The sequence below is a fragment of the Austrofundulus limnaeus genome, unplaced genomic scaffold, assembly GCF_001266775.1.
Source record: "Austrofundulus limnaeus strain Quisiro unplaced genomic scaffold, Austrofundulus_limnaeus-1.0 Scaffold3, whole genome shotgun sequence".
NCBI lineage: Eukaryota > Metazoa > Chordata > Actinopteri > Cyprinodontiformes > Rivulidae > Austrofundulus > Austrofundulus limnaeus.
Genome location: NW_013952405.1, coordinates 222,487 through 235,535, shown reverse-complemented (window position 1 = coordinate 235,535; position 13,049 = coordinate 222,487). Strand labels below are relative to the sequence as shown.

At 41.9% G+C, this 13,049-nt stretch overlaps 1 protein-coding gene across 1 annotated transcript in view; it reads left to right on the top strand.

Moving 5' to 3' along the window:
• The window catches only part of plxnd1 (plexin D1), a gene marked incomplete in the record, with an annotated part of 110,272 nt that overhangs the window by 31,127 nt on the left and 66,096 nt on the right, over positions 1-13,049 (top strand). The window contains 5 exon segments of the mRNA XM_014015927.1: positions 1,979-2,078; positions 5,970-6,068; positions 9,640-9,729; positions 9,930-10,038; positions 11,885-12,042. Coding sequence (XP_013871381.1) covers positions 1,979-2,078; positions 5,970-6,068; positions 9,640-9,729; positions 9,930-10,038; positions 11,885-12,042 — 556 coding nt within the window.

Genomic DNA, 13,049 nt, shown 5'->3' with positions numbered 1-13,049 from the left:
GTGTGTGTGTGTGTGTGTGTGTGTGTGTGTGATGACTCGGGTTGGGCACATTCACAGGGCAGTCAGACTTCGGTCGAGCAGAGAGAGAGAGTGTGTGTGTGTGTGTGTGTGTGTGTGTACACAAACTTTGTGAATGTGTGTGTGGGATGAGGGATAGGTGTGTTAGTAGCAAAGAGGGAGTCAGGAAAAACAAGAGAAGCTGCAGCTGATAAGAGCCTTGAGGGGTACCGTCTGCTTCTAATCAGAGCACACACACACACACACACACACACACACACACACACACACACACACACACGTTTCAATGACACGTCTGCATCCTCTTACACCCACCTCCACCTAATCTGGAGACCCCCTCGGAGTTGCTGCTATCACTCCAGGCGCTATCATCCTCCGTGTGGGACATCTGTCTCTTCCCAGAGGCGAGCTGGTGATGCACACTTCACTCACACTTTTTATTTAAGTATCTCTTTGTCCGGTCTTTATTGTACACTTTTCCCCAAAGTTACCTCTCCTCTTTAACTTGTACACTTGTGGGGCTGAATGCTTAGATCAGGGAAGGGTCAACTGGTGGCCCACCAATGAGCGCTACCCTCCCTTCCCCCAGTTACTAATTTTTATCTGTTCACAGAGTTTTAAAACAAACCTGTGTGTTTAGTCTGCTTAGAGACGCTGTCTGCCATGAAGGATTTTAATGTAAGTCGGCGCTACAACACGTTGCACAAAGCTAAATATGAGAAGTTTACTGAAGCTGTAAGAACATAAACAATAGAGAGTTTTTACCAGAACCACGCAGGAGTCTTCACACAATGCTTTGTATGCTGTTATGCTTCAACCATTGGACATTACCATTGTGCAACGTACATTACATGCATTTGAGCATGAAATATGTTAAGTTACTGCTCTGTATGTTGGTAGAACTCAACGATAATCATCACCCTCCACCTGCCTTAGACTCATCTGCACTTAAAGCACTAGGCATGCAGTTACCTGTCTATTTTTGGACTTAAATATTCTAAGAAGTAACTATATCAACAATGTCTAAACATGACTTCCTCTTTAATATTTACCATATCATTAATTTCAGTGACCAACCACTTATGTGGACCATCCAAAATAAGGGGATTCAAGCAACAAAGATCACTTTACCTGACCTTCAGCTTTGACCTTTGACTCCCATATCTTTACAGACCTGCAGTAGGTCAAGAACAAATATCATGTGAATTTGGACTGAATTCAATAGCTCCATTCAGGAGCTACAAAACACACAAGACAGTGTGACGGACGGAATTCTGCCACTAAGGCACAGACGGACAGCTGAAGAACAGTATGCCTCTGAGGCATAATAATGACTGTTTTGTTACAAGTGTGCAGCACTATGTGGCCCTCTGGTAGTGTCAACAAAAACTGCGTCCCCTTCTGTCATTTAAGTTGTCTATACCTGTCTTAGGTTATAAAGGGTAGTTTGGTCATTTTGTAGTATTGTATATCAGGCAGAACATCACATCAAAATAATCAAACTATCCCTTCAAGAACCTGCTGATGAACCTTATTTTCTGAAATATCAGTACAAGCAGTGTAAAAAAAAAATAAAAATCTCCAGCCTGCTTTAGCAGATATATAAACAAGAGACAGCATGCAGGCTCATGCATCATCATTTAGCAGTGGGAGAGTTTTATCTCGGCCCATTTGGCTCGCTTTGACCTTCCTGTCAAAGGAATCATCATGTCCGCTACTGTGACTTATCATTACTTCATTTTATTAAAGCTCCACTTTGATGCCTGTAATCAGTTCAGCCTCTGTGTTTGTTTCGCGCTCTGAGTGACTCACAGCGAGCCGCATACTCAACTTCTGCATGGGAACGGATCACAGGGAGATAATAGAGGGGTGGAAAACAGGCCAGATTTGGCAACCGCTGACCTTGCTCCTTCTGTGTTTTTTGTGTCTTCATGGGTTTTTCTTTTTTTTTTTTTGTCAGATGCACGAGCTGCCTGAGCACAAGATGGAAGTGTTACTGGGACCAAGAGAACCACCTATGTCTCTCCAATAAAGATGATTCAAAGCATCACCTGATAGAAGTGAGTATTTATAATCTATCAAGCAGACACATGGAGGAGGTCATGGTATCAATGTCCTAATAGTCTGACACAACCCAGACGCGGCTGGAACAACAACAACAACAAAAAAAGTGTTTTTCTTTAATAATCTGACTCCAGACGGGTTAGGCAAGAGCAACCATGGGGTGATTCACTGTGAGGTCATAATGTCTCAACTACAATGTGGAGAAATGTTTAAACCAGTCATAAAATCTCAGGAGGGTCTGTTTTTACAGGCTCATAACAGGCTAATGTGCCATTTTAAAGCGTCTCAGTCCTGCTCTTAAGTTTCGCTTTCTGGCAGATTTGTGTGACAAAGTGAAAGAGTAGCTTCACTGTGCTCATATTTGTGTAGGGAACTCTAACTAAATGTCCAGACGGCTTTTATGTATCCCTTTTGTTTGGAGTAGAGGTGTGTAGAAATGGATTTGTTAGATTTATAGAAGATTATAAAACCGTGTGAGGGGTTAAAAAACAGAATATTAAAAAAAGAGGACTGGTGTAAGACAAAAATGTTAGTGAAAACAGGGGAAACTTTTCCCAAAACAAAGTCTGGCCCCGTTGGAGCAAATCACCACCATTCCCTTTTGGACATTTTCCTGACAATGTCAAGATTAAGTCAGCTACTCAAGTGTTTGGGTCCCGCTTACAGTTTTTACTCCAGAGCCAGAATCCCATGGCCTGTGTGGCCTGGCACATTTTTCCTCTCAGGGTCTGATTCCGCTCACACTTTTTCTCCATGTTAGCTGAAAGAGGATATGGCTCACCGTCTTCAGATCAGCTGCTGCTCCACGGGTCGTCATTTAGGCATTTTATTGCCGTGACTGTGCAATAATTAGCTTTACATCACATGACCTCCTTCTCAAACAGCTAAAGCAGCGAACACATCAATGCATCTTTAAAGCTAATGAACTGAAACTCCATTAGACTTGCTGTTTTAGATGGAAAAACAAAAAGGAAAAAACATGTTTGAGCATGAAAGACTTGTGGTTTTTTTAAGGAACTTTAGGTAGTTTTGGGTAATTAAAGAGACAGTACATATCTTTTAATGCAGGTTTTGTAAAGAAATTATAAACAATGTCTTACTTGTTGTAGAAAGCTGTATGAAAAGACTCAGTCTGGAGAAACAAAGTTTGACATGAGCTAACAGCTACTTTGAGCGGGGCAACGTCTAAACAGGTTTACTGATGTTTAAAACAACTTCAGTCAAAGGGTTTCATTCATTTTGTCTTACACAGTTATTTACTCTGATTTCTGTGGCAATTTGTGAACAAAAATAAGCAGCGACAAGAGCAGCTAGGTGGCTCCTTCCAGTAAACCCTGAGCATATATGTCAAGTTGTACAGATTGTCTGTAAATTACACGGATTTTTGCCCATTTTGCATGTGTACTGATCTGTAACTGTACCCATTTATATTATGTGAGATTATTATGGATTTGTGTGAAAATTACAGATTTTTGAAGGCCATTGTACAGGCAAATGCCTGGGTCACTTTCTGCTTGAATATTATGATATAAGTAGGTAAAATGGAATTTACAGCATTGAAAAGATTTGTAAAATAGGTCTTTAATGAACTACTTATTTTATTATTTTAAAATATTTTAGATTAAAGTTGCTTTCAGATTGCTAAAATTTACTTTCACCTTGGCCCCTCTCAGAATAGCCGTTGGCTTGTCAGGCCTGTCAGAATTAAACTCCATGGCTGAGTTTGAAATTCTCACTCTTTATCACCTTCACTACATTGTGGTCACTCTGTAGTAGACTATATACGGGTTAGGGGACATGCGCTTCTGCCTTTTTTGCATATTGAACACAGTTTGAATGCATCATAAGTAATATTTATGTGTGACTATTCACAGTCAGGCATTATGACTAAATGCCAGCAAGCTATAAACACCTGAATGTGAGGTGATGGGCATTATAGTTTAGCTTGTTTTGGCTGAGGAAATGTCATTAACATCCTTTTTCTCCATAACACTGGCATAAAGTGTATTTACACAGATTTGTTACACTTTTCATTGTATGTTGTTCATTTACACATGCAGCAGCTCTGCCTTTAAATTAATAAATCCGTATTACCTACGAAATATTTCTGTGTAGAACAACTGCTGTTTTGCAGAGCCCATTAGGTGACCTTGGATGGTAATGTGTGGCCACGAGATCAATTCTTTCATCCAGTGTTACCGTACTGGAACCATAGCTTTTAGAATTTGTGTGCTAATGATAGAAACGAGCCACGCAGTTTCATAATAGTTGAAATACAACTTGCTTTACATTGATATATGACATACACTCACCGACCACTTTATTAGGTACACCACGCTAGTAACGGTTTTGTGGTCATAAAGGGATGGACATGGTCAGCAACAATACTCAGGTAGGCTGTGGGGTTGCAACGATGCTCAATTGGTACCAAGGGGCCCAAAGAGTGCCAAGAAAAGATTCCCCACACCATGACACCACCACCACCAGCCTGAACCGTTGATACAAGGCAGGATGGATCCATGCTTTCATGTTGTTGACGCCAAATTCTGACCCTACCATCCGAATGTCGCAGCAGAAATCGAGAGTCATCAGACCAGGCAACGTTTTTCCAATCTTCTCTTGTCCAATTTCGATGAGCTTGTGCAAATTGTAGCCTCAGTTTCCTGTTCTTAGCTGAAAGGAGTGGCACCCGGTGTGGTCTTCTGCTGCTGAAGCCCATCTGCCTCAAAGTTCGACATGTTGTGTGTTCAGAGATGCTCTTCTGCCTACCTTGGTTGTAACGGGTGGTTATTTGAGTCACTGTTGCCTTTCTATCAGCTCGAACCAGTCTGCCCATTCTCCTCTGACCTCTGGCATCAACAAGGCATTTCCGCCCACAGGACTGCCGCTCACTGGATGTTTTTTCTTTTTCGGACCATTCTCTGAAACCCTAGAGATGGTTGTGCGTGAAAATCCCAGTAGATCAGCAGTTTCTGAAATACTCAGACCAGCCCTTCTGGCACCAACAACCATGCCACGTTCAAAGGCACTCAAATCACCTTTCTTCCCCATACTGATGCTCGGTTTGAACTGCAGGAGATTGTCTTGACCATGTCTACATGCCTAAATGCACTGAGTTGCCGCCATGTGATTGGCTGATTAGAAATTAAGTGTTAACGAGCAGRTGGACAGGTGTACCTAATAAAGTGGCCGGTGAGTGTATTTAATGTGTTTCATGTTTAAACTTTAAAATTTAGTTTCAGTTCACTTCATCTAAAAACTTCTCTGGAGTTCAGACAGAGGAGGAGACACAATAGAGATGTAGAAATAACTAAAAGCTGTTTAGGTTAGTCTAAAAGTCTCGTCACAGGCTGCGTTTGTTAGCATTAGATTGCTGTGTTGGCTCAGGCCACAATGCATTATGGTCTATTTCAACCTATGTGGTGTACTACATCTGTACACTACTTTTATTGCATAAAAAGATGAGTTCTAGGGCTCTATATAAAGAAAAACTGGACGTTTCAAACAGATTATTCATCCAAACTAAGCTTTTTACAGCAGGTGAGATGTTTATTGTTCAGAACTGTTATTCCCAGAACCCCACTTAAAATGATCTAAACTATTCCAATTCCTGTTTTAAGCATGAAATGAGTTTATTTTAGGTCATGAGGTCATAAGGAAGGCCATCACAGCAGCCGGTGGGCCTGTTTTCCTAATCCTTCATCGTCTCTATTTGAAGCTATTGTTGTTTCCTTCAAAGCGAGACTTCACCCTCTCACTTCCTGCTTGTGCAGATAAACAGGACAGGTATTTTTGGGTTACGGATGCATGCGGGCGGTGAGGGGGTGAGGGGAGTACATTGTTTTCTCTAACTCCTGAATGTCACTTCCTGCCCCTCTCGTTTGCAGAGTGCTGCTTCCTGTCCCCACTTGATAGCCTCAGACGTTCCTCCATCGCCGTCGGGAGCGGCCCAGGACTTCACCCTCTCCCTGAGCAACATCCAGGAGGTATGACAGACAGCCTCCAGCTACGCAGCTGAACTTGGACTTCCTCCAGCGTGCATGTTGTGAAAATGATTAGAATAAAACAGGAGCATATGGCGTGTTTGCTTCAAGCTGAGCTAAAAACAGATGAATATTCGTGTGCTGGGATTTGGGTCAATGAGAGAGTGAAAGCGGAGTCTGGGTGATGTGAAGGCTGAGCGACAGAGGAGGTGATGACGAGTGAGCTGGTATTTATTTATTTATTTTGCTCAGCTGTCTGGGCATGCTGGCCCTCTGCTGTCTCCCTGTGATGAGCTGACTCGTGTCTTTGTCAGCACAGCAGGCTGAGGCGGACGCTCAGATCAGTTATTCTCGTAGTTAATCCGCACTGACCGAGCCCGAACCTGAAACGCACCGGAGAGGATGAGGGACACAACTGCTAAAAATTCCAGTGCTGACGAGTTGCCAGGCGTGGTCAGTCACACGCCTAACCCCGGCTGGCCTCCCAATATGTCTCCTGGTGTGTTGCTATGGTGACAGACATCCAGCCTCACACACACACACCCACACACACACACACACACACACACACACACACACACACACACACTTCCTCAGGATAGCCTAGATGAGATTGGCCATTCATGCTGCTCTTAATTATGAAAGTTTATACAAGCTGACGTTTGACAAACGTCTTCATCTCACATAAGTCAGTGGAGCAGGAAATGTGCTGTCAATCAAACTCAGCCTCCCCAAAACACATCAGCGTCCCTCGAATCCTTCGGGGATTTCTTGTGAATTGTTGCGAATGTTTTCTTTAGAGGAAAGAGGGGGGCTTGTGATCTGCAAAAGAGCAGTGTTTTAAAACATTTACTAATTAAAGGCTGGACATTCCTTGAAGGAATGCATATCGCCTGTGGCCTTTTATGCCAGAGTTTTAGAGTAAGATTGTGTTCGACAGAGTTGCAAATAACGTTATGTTTCTATGTGATATCACACGCATTGTTGTATAATGTACCACAAAGTGATACTTGAGTAAAAGTACAAGAATCTTACCAAAAAATTACTTTGGTAAAAGTTAAAGTCTCCTTTAGGAATATTACTTGGTAAAAGTCTTAAAGTATCTGATATTTTTTGAACTTAAGTATTAAAAGTAAAAGTATTGGTTTAAAATAAGCAGTTAGATGTTCTATAAGGACAATAATTAGGAGGTGAACTCTCCAGAAAATGCAGAAATGAATGTCATATTAAAATAATTACTTTATGTTAAATTTAGGATGCACTATTTTAGCTGTTTCAGTTTATATACATATTTCAAGGGTGACCAAACCTTTTTCCCAAAATGAAAATCTATCTGAGGGCTGCAGCCAAATGCAATAATATAATTCATGAAATACAAATACTTCTTAAGTACAGTTCTTTTATTTTAATGATTATGTCCTGCTGGAATGTGACATGATTTGTTTGTGTACAAACTAATACAGTATGAGAATTTTACATATTTATACTTCTCATTCAACCACAATTAAATTAACTTTATCTAGGAGGCACAGTTTATATGGATAGTATTTATTTTTTTACAATAAGCAGCTGGGATGAAATTAAACAAGCAAAAATGAAATAGAAGTAACGACTTTCTACTTCTTGCCTTTTTAAAAAATGTAAGGAATAGAAAGTACAAATAATTGTGTGAAAATGTAAGAAGTAGAAGTAAAAAGTAGTCTGAAAAATAATTACTCAAGTACAGTACAGATACCTAAAATTTCTACTTACATAAGTACAGTACCAAAGTATTTGTACTTAGTTACTTTACAACTCTGATCACAAGATGTCTCACTAGAATATGTGTGGTGAGGAGCTCTCAGCTGCTGTGTCGTTTTAGGTCAATATCTGCAAAACTGACAGAATTACAGCCAATTTTGTGTTTGCTAATGTTGATTAGCTGTGAGGGCCATCTCACAGAAAAAGCTAATCAGTCGTAGATGTACATCCAATCATTCCGTTCTACAAGTTTTATTAAAAATGTGGTTCGTGACATATTTTTCTAATGGATGAGCAGGGTTGACTCCAGCAGTTAATGCTGAGGTTTTAAACAAAGATCTTGTGCGGTGATTAGCACTTGGTGTATGTGTTGTGAACACTAGCTCTCAGCTACAGCTACACCAGATTTTATCAGATCAAATCCAATTTATTTTATAGCTCATTTAGAATCAACTGCCATTGGCCAAAGAGCTGCACACAAAACAATAAATAGCAAAAGATAACACTAAGCACAATAGACCATAAAAACAAACAAAAATATTAACTATTACTTTAAAGATAAAACATAAAATAAATCCAGACAAGCAGAAACAAACACAGGCAGATGGCAAGGCGCACTCACAGGCGCCATCTTTAAATTTAAGTTTTATTAGAGTGCAATAACTGTTAATCAGGCTGCGCTGTGGCTCAGGTGGTAGAGCTGTTGCCTCTGAGCAAAAGGGTTGCCAGATTGAATCCTGGTCGGGTCCTTTCTGGGTAGGGTTTGCATGTTCTCTCCTTGCATGTGTGGGTTTTCTCTGGGTACTCCTCAGACCAAAAACATGATTGTCAGGTTAATTGGTAACTCTAAATTGTCCGTAGGTGTGAGTGAGAGTGAATGCTTGTTTGTCTCTATGTGTGTCCCTGTGATGGGCTTGCGACCTGTCCAGGGTGTACCCCGCCCCTCCCACTGTGGCTGCTGGATGTGGGCACCAGTGACCCACGCGACCCTGAAAGGAAGAAGCAGGTTAAGATAACAGATGGATAGATGTGTTAACTTGACTAAATTATAGACTTTTTTTGTTTTATTTTGAGAACATTTAGTTGTGGTATCCATCTTGAATTGAATGACTTCACTAAAATTTGTTTAGTGGTTCATGAGATATTTTGGTAATAACCACACACACACACAATCACACTCATGACCGCCTTCGTCTTTTGATAGCCGGCGATAAAAGGCAAATACTTAGAATTTTGTCGTTTATTTTGAAGCTGACTCTGAGGCTATTCCGGGGAATTTTTCACAGGACCGCAGGATCACAACAACTCGCCAAAAGCCCGAAATACCGTCTGTCTCTGGTGTCAGAAAGCACGGGGAAATAGCGGCGTCATGAAGAGGCCGATCAAAGTGGAGCGTTTTAAGCTGGCCGGATTTACAGACAAATGACTTCTTCCACTTGAAGCACTTATCCTCCACCTCTCCCACCTCTCTCTGCTTCTCTATCAGCGGCATCACATATCCTGGCTCAGAAACACTCAGGGCACTTATTTTGTGAAGAATAAATTCACACTCATTATTCCGGCTCCCAGATGAGTTGCAGAGGTGTGGGAGTCCAGATGTTTATGAATATGAAATCTGAACGTCTTTTCTGGCAGGCACAATTATCGCAGGTCTGAGATGACAATTGTTGCCAGGCATGAGGCATTTGTATACTATTTTTTCTTTTTTCTTTTTCCAAGTTTCGAGCAGCAACACAGAATTAACGTTCCGGGAACAGCGTAGTATCACTTTCTGTGTTGGCTGTTGCTGTGTAGATGCTTCATATTGTTTTGAAACGAGTGTTTTGCACAACAGAGGGTGAAGCTGGACTGTGACTTTGGAACCGAGCAGCAGTACGAGGCCATATGGCTGGACAACTCAACTGTCAAGTGCACTGGGGTGACGGTAAGTACAGAGAAAAAACCGGTGAGGCAATTTGTGCGTTTATAGCCTCACTGTGCTCAGTATTATTATGCTCAAACCTTGTGTAATTATTATAAACCCCTGTTGTTGAGTTGACTAAGAACCCATCATTATGTTGCATGACTGGAAGTGGAGGCAGAGATGCTCGACACTGATACTAACTGAACTTTCTGTTCGTTTAGCTGTCCACTAGCCAGAGGAGTCAGGTTTACCACCTCAACCTCAGGAGGAGAGTGTACTTTAGCAGTCAGAGGAAGGATATATTTCTTGACAGCCCTCAGCCCATGAAAGGTAAGATGTAAAACCCATGATTAAATAGACATAAAAAGATTTAGATACACAGATCTTATTTCTGCTATATTTTAAGGCCATGGTTCAGAAAAATCTCTAACGTATGAGAATCCACCTCGCCGGTCCGCAGATGTTTTCAAATGAGACGGGTGGAATTGATTGAACCTGTAAGCGCTTACACATATAGACAGTTTTAGACTGTTTTTCACTTGTAATGCTAGCAGTTTGGGCATTACAACACATAATTTGCCAACAACCAATAATTTAACATAATGTTATATTCTGCTAACGCCTAATTACACATAATAATTACAGAACACGAGGAGCTGCAATTTGAGGTGTTATCACTGCCTCTTATGAGCGATCTCCAACGCTATTGTTTCAAATGTAATTTGAGCTCCATGACAACAGTGAGACGATGAGGAAAAAAAAGGCGTGTGCTGTTGAACTCATGGGGCAGCGGCAACAAGCGAAGTCGCGGCCTGTCCCCGATGTGCCGTTTGCAGCCCACGTGTCTGCAACAAGCCCGTGCCGCCGCTTCGACATTCTGCTCGACAGACAGGGACGGTGGCCTCGCAGCACGCGCAGTCATCAAATTTTAAAGTGACACGCACTTTATCACATGCATGCAGAGGCACGCTCCCTAATATGCGCACAATCGCTTGCACAGATGTGCACGGAGTAATACAAATGGGACGTCTCACTGGGAGGCTTTTTGGAACACGAACATAATCATCTGTTTTCTCTGGCTTTGTTCTCAGCCACTTTGCCAACTCTTTATTTTCCTGGTTTATTTTTATAACCATGCATATATCATCCTCCAAATGCGTATTCTGTTTATTTAGAGCATGCAGGCCATATGGTTCAAGTAAGCAATGGAAAAGGAAAAGAAAATCCAAGAATGCACCTTCAGATGTGATTTGGAAACGTTTTATCAGTGGAAATAATATTCCAGTACAGTCAGAGGAAAAAGAAGTTCTCCCTTTTTCAGTATGAGGGTTTTATGTATCGAGACATATTTAAAATGATATGGTCTTTTTTGGGTTCTAAAAGTGCTTATTATTTGTCAAAAAAGATCAAAGCCATAATGGAAAAAAAAACTCTTTGTGCCTCCATAGGGTTTAGGAGGAAAAATAGCAGCTGGGTGCAACCGATCATCATGGAGACTGCCTCTATAAAAGCTGGTTTAGAGTGGACCAGTGTTTATCACAATGCCACAGAGGAAAAACATCATTAATGACCTTAGAGAAGCAACTGTCCATCTGTCAGGGAAGGGTTAAAGGTCATTTCCAAACATTTTGGAGTTCATTATTCTACAGTGAGAAGGATTATTCACAAGGGGAACATATTTAGGACTGCTGCCAATCTTCCCTGGAGTTGATGTCCCAAAGTCACCCCAAGGTTAAATTATGCAGTGCTCAGAGAAATGGTAGATAAACCCGAGCTTTATCATAAACTCTACAGGTAAGTAAGCCGTTGTGCTGCCCAAATTGTTACGTTTGTCTAAAAACAAACACATCAGCACAAATAGTCCATATCAACTTTCAAGAATCGTGGTGAAGGGCACAAAAATGGCAGCCAGTGTTGTTTGCATCCACAGATGTAAAAGTTACGGAGGAAGCACAAAAAAAGTTCAAAACTAATTGCACATTGTTTCTGGGAAAATTCTAAAATGCTGTTAAAAGCTTGCAAAACCACTATGTTGTCGTTGTTTGGCCAGATACTGAGAAATACTTGATCAAAATTGCACAATTCTTCCCCAAACGTATTAAGTTACTGTTCACCTCTGGCTGTTTGTAACAATCCGCTTTGTGCTTTTTTTCCCCTGTCGCTCTTCTCCCTCTAGTGGAGGTGTATAACTGTGGAGTGGGCAGCTCAGACTGCTCCCAGTGTTGGGGCCGCGAGGATCAGGGACACCTCTGTGGCTGGTGTGAAAACAGCTGCAGGCTGAGGGATGACTGTCAGCCAGTCAGGGACCAGTGTCCTGCTCCTGAGATCTACAAGGTAAGAGGACTGTTTACTACAGGAGCTTGTACTCGTCCTCCTACCCCCCCCCCCCACACACACACACACACCTTCGTTCTGCGGCCTCCAAGCTCGAGTTTCAGTCGGTGAATCATGAGCTCACTCACATGCAGTGGTACCCCAATACCCTGCCTGTCTAGTGTCAGCTGCTGATGAGACTGGTGTTAAAAAGGTCCATTCAGTAATAATGCTAACCCTCACTTAGACACAGCGCTCATGGGACACAGCTGAGAGGATCTGTAATCACTCAGGAGGGCATGGGAACACCTTCTGCTCTTTCCAGCAACAATATGTGTGTTTAAACTGTGTGAATTGTGGTTTGGGAGCTATATGTTTTGAACCCTTGATGTAGAAAACCACAAAAGCTAAAAAAAGAGCTGCCATGAGGGATTTTGAGCTTTCAGCTGCAACAGAAGCAAAACCACATCAGTTAAAGGACTTAAAGCACCTTTATCCAACACAGGATCTAATTGTGGTCACGTCATCGTGATCACTTTCCTTAACACAGTTCATTTGCATGGTTGTGTTTGTTTGTCTCACTGCAATGCAAGTGTATTGAGAACGATTCCTTGAGCTTTTTTTTTCCTGCAGCTTATATCAGCACGGCCACGGCAGGCGGTCATGGGAAGCACGGCTCACATGAGAGCCAGTCGGCCCGAACTTCCTGTAGATAAAACCTGGTCGGCCCAGGAAAATAAGCAGGCAGAACAAAGCAGGCAACACACAGGCGCGCTCACACACGCACACACAAGTAAACCCACAATCTGTCACACAAACTGGCCATATTGAAGCGTTCACGATTTATCCTTCATTCTTTGTAGCTGTCAGCATACTGTGACTAACAGGATGCTCTTTGAGCGCCTAACTCATGTGGACTTCTTACGTGACTGAAGTTAGCCGGGCAGGGATGTGTATGGGTAGACCATTGCTGTGAAACTCTCTCTCTCTCTCTCTCTCTCTCTCTCTCTCTCTCTCTCTCTCTCTCT